Source organism: Marmota monax, unplaced genomic scaffold, assembly GCF_021218885.2.
Source record: "Marmota monax isolate L192 unplaced genomic scaffold, Marmota_monax_Labrador192_F-V1.1 WCK01_AAM20220418_F8-fsc00027, whole genome shotgun sequence".
Lineage (NCBI taxonomy): Eukaryota > Metazoa > Chordata > Mammalia > Rodentia > Sciuridae > Marmota > Marmota monax.
Window position 1 is genome coordinate 992,867 of NW_026694617.1, and position 15,731 is coordinate 1,008,597.

The 15,731-nt window shown below is 34.0% G+C and overlaps 1 protein-coding gene across 3 annotated transcripts in view; it reads left to right on the forward strand.

Annotated features, from left to right (window-relative positions):
* The window catches only part of Phf14 (PHD finger protein 14), a 193,273-nt gene that overhangs the window by 74,363 nt on the left and 103,179 nt on the right, over positions 1–15,731 (forward strand). For all 3 annotated transcript variants that reach the window (XM_046422440.2, XM_058572102.1, XM_046422441.2), the window contains exons 15-16: positions 15,313–15,363; positions 15,477–15,598. In XM_046422440.2, the coding sequence (XP_046278396.1) occupies positions 15,313–15,363; positions 15,477–15,598 (173 nt within the window). The remainder of the gene's footprint in view (positions 1–15,312; positions 15,364–15,476; positions 15,599–15,731) is intronic.

Below are 15,731 nucleotides of genomic sequence, written 5' to 3' on the forward strand. Positions count from 1 at the left end.
AGTCCATGTTTTTTTAATACATTTTTTAGTTGTTAGTGGACCTTTATTTTTTTTATTTACATGTTGTGCTGAGAATCAAGCCCATGTTATTTTTAAGCACGCATAGAATACAAAGTATACTTATGAACTAGTCCTTACATTCAGTCTCAATAAATACAAACCTGTAAATGAAGTCCACTTTCTAATTACCATGCATTATTATTAAAATACAAAGTTCTCCACTCTTCTAGATTTAAAATTTAATTATGAATTTTCTGAACTCCTTCTCTGACATTTCACCAACTTTGCTGTCCTTGGGTTCTGTTATTATAGTATTATATAGTACAGTATCCTGGTTTGTTTGGGGCACTTTCCTCCCTTGTTTTTTCATGTTGTCTATGTGTCTTCCTTTCTTGCAGTATGGATCGGAGATATTACAGTTTCTTCCCTGTATTCTTGTAGTTCCCGTGCAGATTGTCTGTACCTCACCGTGATGTTGCACTTCCAGACCCTGCTGGTGTTCCTCAATGTATGTTACTGCATCTAAAGTTGGTGGTGGCAATGGCCGAGGTAACTCGAGATAATAGTTGAGGTGCCCCAAGATGGAAGCAATGTCTTACAGAAATGGGTCTGAAAGGTGGGCCTCACACTCCCTTTGGGATGCCTGCTCTGAGATGCAGCTGCTTCTAGGCCCTGTCTGCTGGCAAAAAGTTTCAGGTTAAATGTATGATATGTCAAGATCATTGTAATGTTTTGAGCAACTAATAAAAAAATTTAAAAAAAGTTTCAGATTATTGCATGGGGAAACTATGGCGATGACTGCAGGGTCCCAAAATGGAAGTGGGTTAGGCTTAGGCTCCCAGGTCGGGGGGCAACTCAGATCTACCCTGGACCTGGATCCTGCGCAAGTTGGTGTGGATGGATCTGTGCCGGGCATGGGCTCCTGCGGTAGTCTGCTGGTTGGAAGAGGCAGTCCTGTGCCAGAGGCTAGGCTCCCATGGGTGTCTGCCCATCGGGTGAAGAAGGGGTGGACCCAGGCCTACTCTGAGACTGGGTCCCGCAGGGTCTGGTGTGGGTAGTCTGGGCTGGGCCTGGCCTCTTGCAGTCTAGATTTAAAATTTATGAAGCACTTTCAAATATTTTACAGGGCAAAAACAAATTCAAAATGAAATAAGAATATATTTAGAACTGAATAAACATCATAGGGTGTTAACATATACTAAAACTTATAAGAAATCGCTACAGTAGGAGTAACAAGGAAACTTTGTTCTAAAATTAATTTTATTTTAAGATAAGATAAAATATTTTGAAATTAGTGTGCTAAGGATTTTTTTTTAATTTTTTTATAATTTTTATTGTTGGTTATTCAAAACATTACATAGTTCTTGATATATCATATTTCACATTTTGATTCAAGTGGGTTATAAACTCCCATTTTTACCCTGTATACAGATGGCAGAATCACATCGGTTACAGATCCACTGAATTACATATTGGCATACTAGTGTCTGTTGTATTCTGCTGCTTTTCCTATCCTCTACTATCCCCCCTCCCCTCCCCTCCCCTCCCCTCTTCTCTCTCTACCCCATCTACTGTAATTCATTTCTCCCCCTTGTTATTTCTTCCCCCTTTCCCCTCATTTCCTCTTGTATGTACTTTTGTATAACCCTGAGGGTCTCCTTCCATTTCCATGCAATTTCCCTTCTCTCTCCCTTTCCCTCCCACCTCTCATCCCTGTTTAATGTTAATCTTCTTCTCATGCTCTTCTTCCCTACTCTGCTCTTAGTTACTCTCCTTATATCAAAGAAGATATTTGGCATTTGTTTTTTAGGGATTGGCTAGCTTCACTTAGCATAATCTGCTCTAATGCCATCCATTTCCCTGCAAATTCTATGATTTTGTCATTTTTTAATGCAGAGTAATACTCCATTGTGTATAAATGCCACATTTTTTTTTTATCCATTCGTCTATTGAAGGGCATCTAGGTTGGTTCCACAGTCTTGCTATTGTGAATTGTGCTGCTATGAACATCGATGTAGCAGTGTCCCTGTAGCATGCTCTTTTTAGGTCTTTAGGGAATAGACCGAGAAGGGGAATAGCTGGGTCAAATGGTGGTTCCATTCCCAGCTTTCCAAGAAATCTCCATACTGCTTTCCAAATTGGCTGCACCAATTTGCAGTCCCACCAGCAATGTACAAGTGTACCCTTCTCCCCACATCCTCGCCAGCACTTGTTGTTGTTTGACTTCATAATGGCTGCCAATCTTACTGGAGTGAGATGGTATCTTAGGGTGGTTTTGATTTGCATTTCTGTGACAGCTAGAGATGGTGAGCATTTTTTCATGTACTTGTTGATTGATTGTATGTCCCCCTTTGAGAAGTGTCTGTTCAGGTCCTTGGCCCATTTGTTGATTGGGTTATTTGTTATCTTATTGTCTAATTTTTTGAGTTCTTTGTATACTCTGGATATTAGGGCTCTATCTGAAGTATGAGGAGTAAAGATTTGTTCCCAGGATGTAGGCTCCCTATTTACCTCTCTTATTATTTCTTTTGCTAAGAAAAAACTTTTTATTTTGAGTAAGTCCCATTTGTTGATTCTACTTATTAACTCTTGTGCTATGGGTGTCCTATTGAGGAATTTGGAGCCCGACCACTCAGTATGTAGATTGTAGCCAACATTTTCTTCTATCAGACGCTGTGTCTCTGATTTGATATCAAGCTCCTTGATCCATTTTGAGTTAACTTTTGTGCATGGCGAGAGAAAGGGATTCAGTTTCATTTTGTTGCATATGGATTTCCAGTTTTCCCAGCAGCATTTGTTGAAGATGCTATCCTTCCTCCATTGCACGCTTTTAGCCCCTTTATCAAATATAAGATAGTTGTAATATTGTGGATTGGTTTCTGTGTCCTCTATTCTGTACCATTGGTCCACCCCACTGTTTTGGTACCAGTACCATGCTGTTTTTGTTACTATTGCTCTGTAGTATAGTTTGAAGTCTGGTATCGCTTTACCTCCTGATTCACACTTCCTGCTTAGAGTTGTTTTTGCTATTCTGGGTCTTTTATTTTTCCATATGCATTTCATGATTGCTTTCTCTATTTGTACAAGAAATGCCGTTGGGATTTTGATTGGCATTGCATTAAACCTATAGAGAACTTTTGGTAATATCGCCATTTTGATGATGTTAGTTCTGCCTATCCATGAACAGGGTATATTTTTCCATCTTCTAAGATCTTCTGTTTCTCTCTTTAGGGTTCTGTAGTTTTCATTGTATAAGTCTTTCACCTCTTTTGTTAGGTTGATTCCCAAGTATTTTATGTTTTTTGAGGATATTGTGAATGGAGTGGTTGTCCTCATTTCCATTTCAGAGGATTTGTCGCTGATATACAGGAATGCCTGTGATTTATGCGTGTTGATTTTATATCCTGCCACTTTGGTGAATTCATTTATTAGCTCTAATAGTTTCTTTGTAGACCCTTTTGGGTCTGCTAGGTATAGAATCATGTCACCTGCAAATAGTGATAATTTAAGTTCTTCTTTTCCTATTTTTATGCCTTTAATTTCTTTCGTCTGTCTAATTGCTCTGGCCAGTGTTTTGAGAACTATGTTGAACAGAAGTGGAGAGAGAGGGCATCCCTGTCTTGTTCCAGATTTTAGAGGGAATGCCTTCAATTTTTCTCCTTTCAGAATGATGCTAGCGTGAGGCTTAGCATAGATAGCTTTTACAATATTGGGGTATGTTCCTGTTATCCCTAGTTTTTCTAGAGTTTTGAACATAAAGGGATGCAGTACTTTGTCGAATGCTTTTTCTGCATCCATCTAGATGATCATATGGTTCTTATCTTTAAGTCTATTGATGTGGTGAATAATATTTATTGATTTCCGTATATTGAACCAGCCTTGCATCCCAGGGATGAATCCTACTTGATCATGGTGCACAATTTTTTTGATATGTTTTTGTATCCGATTTGCCAGAATTTTATTGAGGATTTTTGCATCTAGATTCATTAGAGATATTGGTTGTAGTTTTCTTTCTTTGAAGTATCTTTGTCTGGTTTAGGAATCAGGGTGATGTTGGCCTCGTAGAATGAATTTCGAAGTTCTCCCTCTTTTTCTATTTCCTGGAATAGCTTGAAAATATTGGTATTAGTTATTCTTTAAAGGTTTTGTAAAACTCTGCTGTATACCCATCCGGTCCTGGGCTTTTCTTAGTTGGTAGTCTTTTGATGGCTTCTTCTATTTCCTCAATTGATATTGGTCTGTTTAGGTTGTCTATATCCTCCTGACTCAATCTGGGCAGATCATATGACTTAAGAAATTTATCGATGTCTTCACTATCTTCTATTTTATTGGAGGATAAGGATTCAAAATATTTTCTAATTATCTTCTGTATTTCTTAAGTGTCTGTTGTGATATTGCCTTTTTCATCCTGTATGCTAGTAATTTGAGTTCTCTCTCTTCTTCTCTTTGTTAGCATGGCTAAGGGTCTGTCGATCTTATTTATTTTTTCAAAGAAAGAACCAACTTTTAGTTTTGTCAATTTTTTCAATTGTTTTGATTTCATTAATTTCAGCTCTGATTTTAATTATTTCTTGCCTTCTACTTCTTTTGCTGTTGTTTTGCTGTTCTTTTTCTAGGATTTTGAGATGAAGTGTGAGATCATTTATTTGTTGGGTTTTCCTTTTTTTAAGGAATGAACTCCAGGCAATGAATTTTCCTCTTAGAACTGCTTTCATTGTGTCCCATAGATTCCGATATGTTGTGTCTGTGTTTTCATTTATCTCTAAGAATTTTTTAATTTCCTCCTTGATGTCTTCTATAACCCACTGATCATTCAGTAACCTATTGTTCATTCTCCAAGTAATGCGTGATTTTTCCTTCCTTCTTTTATCGTTGATTTCCATTTTCATTCCATTATGATCAGATAAGATGCATGGTATTATCTCTACTCCTTTATAATGTCTAAGAGTTGCCCTGTGACATAATATATGATCTATTTTTGAGAAGGATCCATGTGCTGCTGAGAAAAAAGTGTAACTGCTTGATGTTGGGTGGTATATTCTATATATGTCAATCAAGTCTAGGTTATTAATTGTATTATTGAGTTCTATAGTTTCCTTATTCAACTTTTGTTTGGAAGATCTGTCCAGTGGTGAGAGAGGTGTTTTGAAGTCTCCCATAATTATTGTATGGTGGTCTATTAGACTCTTGAACTTGAGAAGAGTTTGTTTGAGGAACATAGCTGCACCATTGTTTGGAGCATATATATTTATGACTGTTATGTCTTGTTGGTGTATGGTTCCCTTGAGCAGTATGTAGTGTCCCTCTTTATCCCTTTTGATTAACTTTGGCTTGAAATCTATTTTATTTGATATGAGTATGGACACTCCTGCTTTTTTCCGAAGTCCATATGAGTGATATGATTTTTCCCAACCTTTCACCTTCAGTCTATGTATGTCTTTTCCTATCAAATGCGTCTCCTGTAGGCAGCATATTGTTGGATCTTTTTTTTTTTTTTTGATCCATTCCTCTAGCCTGTGTCTCTTAATTGGTGAGTTTAAGCCATTAACATTTAGGGTTATTATTGAGATATGGATTTTTCTTCCAGCCATATTTGTTTATTTATGTTACTTAACATGGTTTGTTTTTCCTCTTTGATTATTTTTTCCCTTTAGTGTACTACCTCCCACTGTTGGTTTTCATTGTTATTTTCCATTTCCTCTTCCTGTAATGTTTTGCCAAGGATGTTTTGAAGAGATGGTTTTCTAGCTGCAAATTCTTTTAACTTTTGTTTATCATGGAAGGTTTTAATTTCATCTTCCATCCTGAAGCTTAATTTCACTGGATACACAATTCTTGGTTGGAACCCTTTGTCTTTATTCGTTTGAAATATGTTATTCCAGGATCTTCTAGCTTTCAGAGTCTGTGTTGAAAGATCAGCTGTTATCCTGATTAGTTTACCCCTAAATGTAATCTGCTGCCTTTCTCTTGAAGCTTTTAAAATTCTCTCCTTATTTTGTGTGTTGGGCATCTTCATTATAATGTGTCTAGATGTCGATCTCTTATGATTTTGCACGTTCGGCGTCCTGTAGGCTTCTAGGATTTGGGATTCTGTCTCATTCTTCAAGTCTGGGAAGTTTTCTCGTATTATTTCGTTGAACAGATTGCTCATTCCTTTGGTTTGGACCTCTATACCTTCCTGTATCCCAATGACTCTTAAATTTGGTCTCTTTATGTTATCCCATATTTCTTGGATGTTCTGCTCATGGTTTCTTAAGAGTCTCACTGATCTGTCTATGTTTTTTTCAAGTTGAAATACTTTGTCTTCATTGTCTGATGTTCTATCTTCTAAGTGTTCTACTCTGCTGGTAGTGTTCTCATTTGAGTTTTTAAGTTTGTTTGTTGCTTCCTGCATTTCTAGGATTTCTGTTTGTTTGTTTTTTATAACCTCTATCTCCGTGTATAGTTGATCCTTTGCTTCCTGGATTTGTTTATGTAATTCATTGTTGAAGTGATCTTTCATTGTCTGATTTTGCTGTCTAATGTCTTGCTTGAGACTCCAGATCATCTGAAGCATGTAAATCCTGAATTCTTTGACATTCCATCTGCTGCAGCTATTACCTCTTCTAAAGTTGAGTTGACCTGCATTGCTTGTGGTCCTTTCTTTCCTTGTCTTTTCATACTGCTCGCATTTCTTTCTGCTTGGTGAAACTGTTGTTTTATTGAATTTTCTCCCTATATATTTATATTGCTCTTGTATAGTTGCAAATTCTCCCTTGCAGGGGCGGGCGGCGGCTGTGCTCCTCCTGCAATTGGGGTGATCTGTCTACCATGCCAGCGGGCCACTGGGCCTGTGCTGCCGGTCAGTGTAGGTCTGCCTCCCTTGCAGGCGTGGGTGGCGGGCGGCGGCTCTGCTCTGCCCCTCCTCCAGTTGGGTTGACATGTCTACCCCGCAGGCAGGCCGCTGGGCCTGTTCTGCCGGTCAGTGCAGGTCTGCCTACCTTGCAGACGCGGGTGGCGGGCGGGGGCTCTGCTCTGCCCCTCCTCCAATTGTGGTGACATGTCTACCCCGCAGGCGGGCCGCTGGGCCTGTTTTGCTGGTCAGTCGCAGGTCTGCCTACCTTGCTGGTGTGGGGTGTGGCGGCTCTCCAAATTTATTTATTAGCTTTAGCAGTCTTCTGGTGGAAATCTTTGGATCTTTTAAATAGGGAATCACATCATTTGTAAAACAGTGATAACTTGACTTTTTCCTTTGCCTCTTTGTATCCTTTTTATTTTCTACTCTTGCCTAATTGCTCTGTCTAGTCTTTCTAGCAGGGAACACATTTTTATGATTGCTTGAATCTGTAGTCTTTGTTTATTTGTTTGTTTTTGTTTTTTAAAGACAGTGTTTTACTATGTTTTCCTGGATGGTTTTATATTCCTGTACTCAAAGGATCCTTCTGGTACAGCTTTCCAAGTGCTGGGACTACAAGCGTGTGCCACTGCACTTGGCTAATTTTCTTTGGAGAAAAATAATTTGGGATATGTATGTATTTTTATTGTTCCTTCTTTCTTTTAATAGCAAATGTTCATATTTCAATACCATTAAGACTTTTATCTATCTAGAATATTACTTTTCACTTTTTTTTTTCTCTATCCTATACTGTTTCCTCTGACTTCCTTATTTCTTTTCTTTTTTTTTTATTCTACTGGGGATTGAACCCAGGGGTGCTTAACCACTGAACCACATCCCCAGCACTTTTTAATACTTTATTTAGAGATAGGGTCTCCCTGAGTTGTAAGTGCCTCACTAATTTACTGTGATGGCTTTGAACTTGCAATCTTCCTGCCTCGGCCTTGTGAGTTGCTTGGATTACAGGCAATCACCACCGTGCCTGGCTGAGTTTCTCATTTCTGTTCATGTTTATCTCTGTCTTAGGTTGAATCGTTCAAATACCAGGGATGCTTGCATATCCAGTCTTATTTTTAATAAATAGCTAAGTCTGTATAGAATTTTATATTCATTGTGTTCTCTAAAGGGTAATTGTAGGCATTTTCTTTGAGGAAACGCCCTCAATATTGGTATTTATAGATTTTTTTATAGTATTTCAGTAGAAGTAGTCTCTCACTTCCTAACATTTACAAAACATGTAAATAGGGCATTATGGGTCTTATAGTTTGGAAAACCAAAATTAAATGTTAGCTCTCTAGTTACTAGTGACTACCTCATTTCTCCCTTTTCTTGTTCTGGTACTCATTTTCAGGATTCATTTGGCTATTTTTCTTGAGAGAATGTTTTCTGTTTCTGGTGGGAGAGTGGTAGTCTCTTAATAGTGTAGGAAGGAGTTAAATCCCTTGTACTTTATGTTACTGAATTTTATGTCACTGAATTTTAACACAAAGTAGCATTTTTATTGTGATAACTGTGTAAGTTCTTATCTATATGATTTTGCGTGATTTTTATAAACTTAGGGATTTTTTATTTCATTGTTACTTTTGTTTTCAAAAAGTCAATAATATATGCATTTAATTTCCCTCAGTGTGGTAGGCAGAAAACTTTCACCCCAAACATGTCTGTATCCTAATACACAGAACCTGTGAACATCGTATCTTTATAGAAAGGGCTTTACAATTATGATTAAAGTTATGGTTCTTGAGGTGGGAAGATAAACCAGAAATATCTATATGGTCTTCATCTAATCAGAGGATCTTTTAAAAGCAGAGGACCTTTCTTGTCTGTAGTCAGTAAGAGGGACATGTGACTACAGATAGTGGATCAGAGATAGGCAGATGAGGTCCTAAAGGAATGAGCTAAGGAATGTGGGTAACCTCTAGGAGCTCCAAAAATTAAGAAAATAAATCCTGCCCTTAGATCTTCCAAAATGGGATGTGACCCTACTAATACCCTGATTTTTAACTGGGTAAGGTCCATACTAGAATTCTGACCTGTAGATCTATAAGATAATAAATTTAGTTATGTTTTTTTTTAAGCCACTAAATTTTTGGTGATTTGTTTGAGCAGTGATAGCAATTAAAATACATAGTGATTTCCACATATTCTTTAAGATTTAAAACTGAGTTATGAAAGTGATTTATAGAATTTGTATATTTTTACTTGAAGTCATAGATGTTGGAAATGCATGACCCAATCCTTCATATGCTGGAAAAATTCTAGTAGTCATTTTTCATTTATTTAAATGTTTTATATTATTAAAAGATGTGAAGTCAGTAGGTGGATTTTACAGTCTAGTTTATTTCATTATTAACACATATTGAACTTGTTTTATAAGTGGCATTTTTAGCTTTACTTACATATAACTTAAATATTAAATTTAACCATGTAAGCAGTAATGGGAAATTTATTGTATTTTAAAAGTTGCTGCAATTAAAATTAACTTTTAATTTTATTATGGATAATGGCGCCTTTTTAGAAATAATAGCTTTATTGAGATATAATTCACATATCATACAATACACCCATTTGAAGTATACAATTCAGTGGGTTTAGTGTGCTTAGAAAGTTATATAGTCATTATCACAATGTTTTAGAATGCTTTCTTCATTGCCCCCAATACCATACCTATGTTAGCATCCCCATTCCCCATTTCTCACCCTCAAACCTATGCAGCCTCTAGTCTACTTTCTGTTGCTGTATATTTGCCTAATCACAGCATTTCATATAAATGGAATTACATCATAAATTTGCTTCTTAGCATTGTGTCTTCAAGGGTTCATGAATTTTATAGCATGTATCAGTACTTTTTTTTTCTTTTATTACTTTATAGAACTCCACTTTTAAAGCTTTAATCTGCATATGCCAGATTTTATTTATCTCTTCATTAGTTAATGGACATTTGGGTTGTTTTCACGTTTTGGCTGATAAAAATCATTTTGCTGTGAATATTGATGAACAAATTTTAGGTGAACATAAGCTATCACTTCTCCTGACTATATACTTAGAAATGCTGGCTTATGGTATTTCTGTGTTTAGAAGTTTTGATAAATGGGTTTTAGTTGGGATTTTGAAAGATCCAAAGCAGCATATCATTTTATTTTTATATTTTTCCTTAGTTGTACTCAGGTTTCTAATAAATATTTGTGTAAATTAGTATTAGCTTAATACCTGTAGACTCATGAGTCTAAACTCCATATGGATAGGAATAATCCTGTTTACCAAAGGAAATTGGTCCTATTCTCTTTGTATATTTATCATATTTCATTGATGAAAATATAGAATTTTTGTAAAGGCAGCCTTGGGATATTTCTATTTAAGTACCTGGTCATTTAAGACATTTTCTCTGCATTATTTTTTATGTGGAAAATTTTCGTTTTAGGAAAGGAAATTACTTTTGAAGAAAATATAAATTAGTTTGTTTATGTCCCTTTTGAAGTTACTTTAAAGTTGATGTTTGTACTTTTGGGCATATTTTCTAATAACTTTAATGTAACTTGAAAGCTTTCAGATTCTCTTTTCATTTTTTTCCCATTCTATACCATCTGATGTCTTTTCATCTTTTATACAAGTGCCAAAGGTCTTGCTGGGACCTTTCTTTCTATAGTCTTCACACACACACACACACACACACACACACACACTCCGTCTACTTTCTTTGATCTTTCTTCCTGACTTAGAAATTTTTGTTGTTTTATATATTTCATTTTCTTTTTTGCAAAATAGATGCAATAAACGAAGTACTTATTAGCAGTTTTGACTGAAAATCACGTTGTTTTCCAGGATGCACTATTTCTTCTAGATCATTATTTTGGAAAAGGACTTAAACACATTTGATCTGTTTCTTGTCTTAACACTGAGCTGCTAATAAGCCTATTCCAAATAACAGTCTTTATTTGAGAGATAATCAGATTTCTTAGAGTGTACTTTCATTACACTTATGGTATAACTAGTGATTATACATATGCAAAGTAGCTATTTACTACTGTTAGGAATGAAATCTTGAGAATCTAAAAACATGGCATATTTTTTAAATATATAACTATATGTTATAAATATATATGTGTGTGTATATATATTTGGATTCTTCTTCAGAAAAAATGTTCAAACATTTGGATTTTATTTTATTAAAATGTGGGTTGAAGATATAGCTCTGTTGGTAGAGTGCTTGCCTCACATGCACAAGGCACTGCATTCAATCCCCACTACCATTAAAAAATTTTTTTTATTAAAACGTCTAAAGCTTAAGATGCATTTGTCTGATTTGTCTTATTTTATCTTATCTTTATACTAATTACTTGAATGATTACAGTTCTGTGAAAGAAACACTATTTGTGGAGGATTTAGATAGCAGAGTTATCTGTTATCAGATTCAAGAAGTCCTCTGACTACTAAACAGATGATAAAACTTGTGTCATAGATTCTTAGAAAAAACCTTGCAAACAACCCTGTTGTGAGCTAGAAGGTACTTTATCTTATTTTGGCCACCTGGATGAGATCCATGAATTCTTAGCTAAAATAATCCTATTCAGACCCGAATGCCTTTGTTTTGCCTTTTGCTTGTTGGAAATATATCATTTTTATTTATTTCTAGGAATCTGAAATAAAATGAAGACCATATAATGCTTCAATGTTTTACTTATTTTGTATATAATATTATCTATGAGTAGGGTTTTATAGGAACATATCATAAAACATATACATTTTATTTTGTATATTTAGTTCAAACATTATTTTAATTTATAGTATTTAAGCTAAATTGGTTATGATTATGTTTTTATTCTTCCACTCTTGTTCATAATTCTGTTATTAAAATATGCTCTACAGTTAATTGATCAGAAGGGAAACACTCACTTTTGGCGATCACTGTTCCATCTGTTGTGTGTTGATAGCCAACAGAAACAGATGGTACTTTATTCATACCTAGTTTTTGTGTATACATAGTATTTTTCTTTGAATATTATATGAACTTTAATTTATAATTTGTTTTTAAGGTAGTTTCATGATTGAAAAACAAATTTTGGGAGAATTATATATATGTATGCATTTATATACACACACACATACACACACACACACACACAAATAAACTTTAGTTTGAAGCAGTTTTAAACAGCTGCCAGAAAGCTACTGGCATTTATTTCACAGCATAACTCTGATAATATGTAGTCTGACAGAGGTTTTTGAGGTTTGACTTAGTTGTCCTAAATTAACATTGAGGTTGGGATTTTACTCATGCATAAACATGTTTGTCTTTATATGAAATTATATAGGGAGGCATTTCTTCTTCACCTAACCATATATTGATTACTTATTGTTATTTGTATAAATGTTGATTTTTCATCAAAATAAATAAAAAAAAGGTGTGTTAAATTCAGAGAAAACAGTTCACAAATGAGTATGTGAAGCCCAGATTAGTGATATCACAGATGTTGAAGAACTTACTTTTATTTTTAAATTTAGCTCACTTGTCAAATAAATCATTCTAGCCTTAGGAAAATCATCTTGCATTTTACTTAATTATAAATTAAAATAACCCCATCTCTAAAGAATTAATAAAAATTGAAATATTTAATTATTTGTTTCAGATTAACAAATTACTAAAATGATGCTGGTAACTAAAATAATTTTGTTCTTCTACATTGCCTTTAATACATTCCAGTCTCTTCTGTGGATGTTTTTATTACCTCTTTTCAAGAAAATGTACCACAGACAGATTGAGACAGGTAACATAAGTGGCTCAGATCATCATTATTCCCTAAGTAAATCAAGTTCTTAAAAAATAACAAAAAAATTGGAATATGCCAAGATTTGAAATGAGTTTAAAAGTTATCATTTACTCCTAATACCTTAATAATTATTTTCAAGATGAAGTGTGATTTGGAATCCCTTAAATGGTTAATCATTTGGAACTTTAAGATAATGTGTCTTTACTACATCCTAAAGGGCATAATTAGGTAAAAGTCTTCCTTCTTCTACATATTATTTTATGCAGATGCTTTATTTATTTTGTTTCTAATGTAATTTGTATCAGCCACAACATATATTATGAAATAACAACCGTATTATGAATACTTTTATACATCTAAGTTGGAGTGAGCTCTTTGATGGTAATAATTTGAGAGATGCATAAAATGCTTATTTTTCTTTCCTTTTGCTTTTTTGTACCATTTCTGTCTTATAAACTTCTCTGATGATTCATTTAGGGGAGACTATGTTTAAATACCTTGCTTGTTGCAATCATAGGCAATTAATGAGTTTTTTTGTGCTTATAGATGCTGTCACATTATTAAAAGTAGAAAAAGATACTCCAGCTCTCAACATTTTTTCAGTCTTTCTTTTTTCACCTTTTTAGATGTTAAAACATTTATTTATTTATTTATTTATTGCCATGTTGCAGATCAAACCTGGGGCCTCACACATGATAGTAATCAGTCTACTACTGAGTCTATCCCCTTAAGCATTTCACTGATTGGAGGACTTGGTATTTTTGAATAGTTGTGTTTGCATTAAATCCTCTTTTAAAAAAGTTAGGAATTTGACAAATGTTAAGAAATTCCTGTAATTATGTTGGTAATAAGTCATGTTAGTCATTATACTCTATGGGGCTAACAAATTAGGTAAGAAGAGAGTGAAAATTTGTATTTCTTCTCTGTTGGGTATGATTCTCTAATTTACTCTTTTTGAAATGTGAAAAATCTTCATTGTACATTGTTGTGCTATTGCTTATTTAAGTAATGAAGCAGAATAGGAGATTTGCTTCTTGGTAATTTTACTCATCTCTACTTGGGATTAAATTATAAGTCTTGGACTTAACATGTAGGAAAAATCACTTAAGAGACTGGGGTTTGAGGTTTACCTCTGTCACTAACTGATGTTGTGACATTAGGAAGTCATTTCTTTGGGCTGCTTTTTTCAGAGCTCTGAGATGATAGGATACCATATTCTTTTAAACAACCTTGTTTTTCTAGCCAGAACTATGTTACTTTTGTTAAATTACTACATGAATATATCAGTGATTACCATTTGGTAATTAATGAACTTAATTTAAAAGGACTGCTTTAGGTAATTATAAATATACTTGTTCATTTTTAAAATAACATGTTAATAAAATATATAGATAGGTATAGAAAAGGGAATTTATGAATATAGAGAGTAATGTAAATACATCATTCAACAATAGAATTGCTGATTAGTATTTTACCATATGATGTAAATTGCAGTATGGGTATGAAAAAAGTTTCAATTGATTGAATTATATCAGATGTTAAAGATTTGATAGATTTTCACAAGTAGTAAATACAGGTTGATCATCTCTAATCCAAATATATAAAATTGGAAATGCACTCAAATTCAAAACTTTCTGAACATCAACTTTCAAAAATTTTCTCATTTCAGTCATTTCAAATTTTGGGTTTTCAGATAGGAATACTCAACTTGTAAAGTCTATGCAAGTATTATGAAATCTGTAACACTTCTGTGATCTCAAGCATTTTGGATAAAGGATACTCAGCTTGTGATTAAATTTCTTCCAAAGAATTGGAAACATAAAATTGGAGAATTAACATAAGTACTTGAAAATTAGTTCAAAACTAAATAATATATTGTTACTTCATTACGTAAAGATGGGTTGAATGAAAAGCATGTGGACATGTGTGAAGGCCTTTTAAGTATTCTGTTCTGAAGATCATAGAACTAAAATAAATAGTTTGAGTACTTTCTCATTGATAGTTCATTGACTATTCTGAAATTGTCCTGTACATATAAATTATGGAAATCGGATAATAGATTTCCAGAGAAGGAAAAAATAATTTAAACTTTTTGTTATTTATATTAGATAGTATAATTGGTTAATCTGGCCACTTATAATTTATTTTATTAAAACAAATTTTAAAATCTTTACATAATAAGCATTGTGTTAAGTTTAATTTGGTATAGAAATATAATATACATATTTCTTACTAATGTGTAGATGAATTTTTTCTGGGACAGAAATTGAAGCATTAAATAGTAAGAGTGCCACAGAAAGGAAAGAGATGAATACAGAAAGAACTAGCCCTGAGTATTCATTTGGGACTTGATTAATAAATATTGTCTCTGTTAAGGACATTTCTATACAGTTTTTTTCAACGTAAGGTGCGAATGCCTTACTAGGAATTTTTCTTAAAAGCCTTACTAGGAATTTCTTAATGCCTTACTAGGAATTTTTCCTAAAAATTTTTCTTAATTTAGTTTATTGGAATGAGCCCGAGATTCTGCATTTCTAAAGGTGCCCCAGATTATGCTAGTACTTAAGGGCGATGGTTCATCTTTTGAGAATCGAGGCAATAATATTTAACAGAGAAAATTTATTTTTATTATTATTTAAACATTAGATATTTTTGTGGATTTTCTTTTAGAGAACCAGAGGACGGAAACGAAGCTTTGTTCCTGAGGAAGAAAAACATGAGGTTGGAATAAGTTAAGCAGTTTTTACACAGTTCAAATTTTGAGAAATTTTCTTCTTAAAATTGTTTTCTTTATATCCTGATTTTGTTTTGATTTATTCTCCCTTGTATGGCAGGAAAGAGTTCCTAGAGAAAGAAGACAGAGACAGTCTGTATTACAAAAGAAACCCAAATCTGAAGATTTAAGAACTGAATGTGCAACTTGCAAAGGAACTGGAGACAATGAAAATCTTGTCAGGTAAGTTGGATGCTGAGTCCATGTCTTTTGGGGATTAAAGTCCCATGATCATCATTTTCTTATCACAGATAAAATGAAAAAACAAAATTAGAATAAGATGTTTATAAAAATCTTACTTAGAACAATGTTTCAG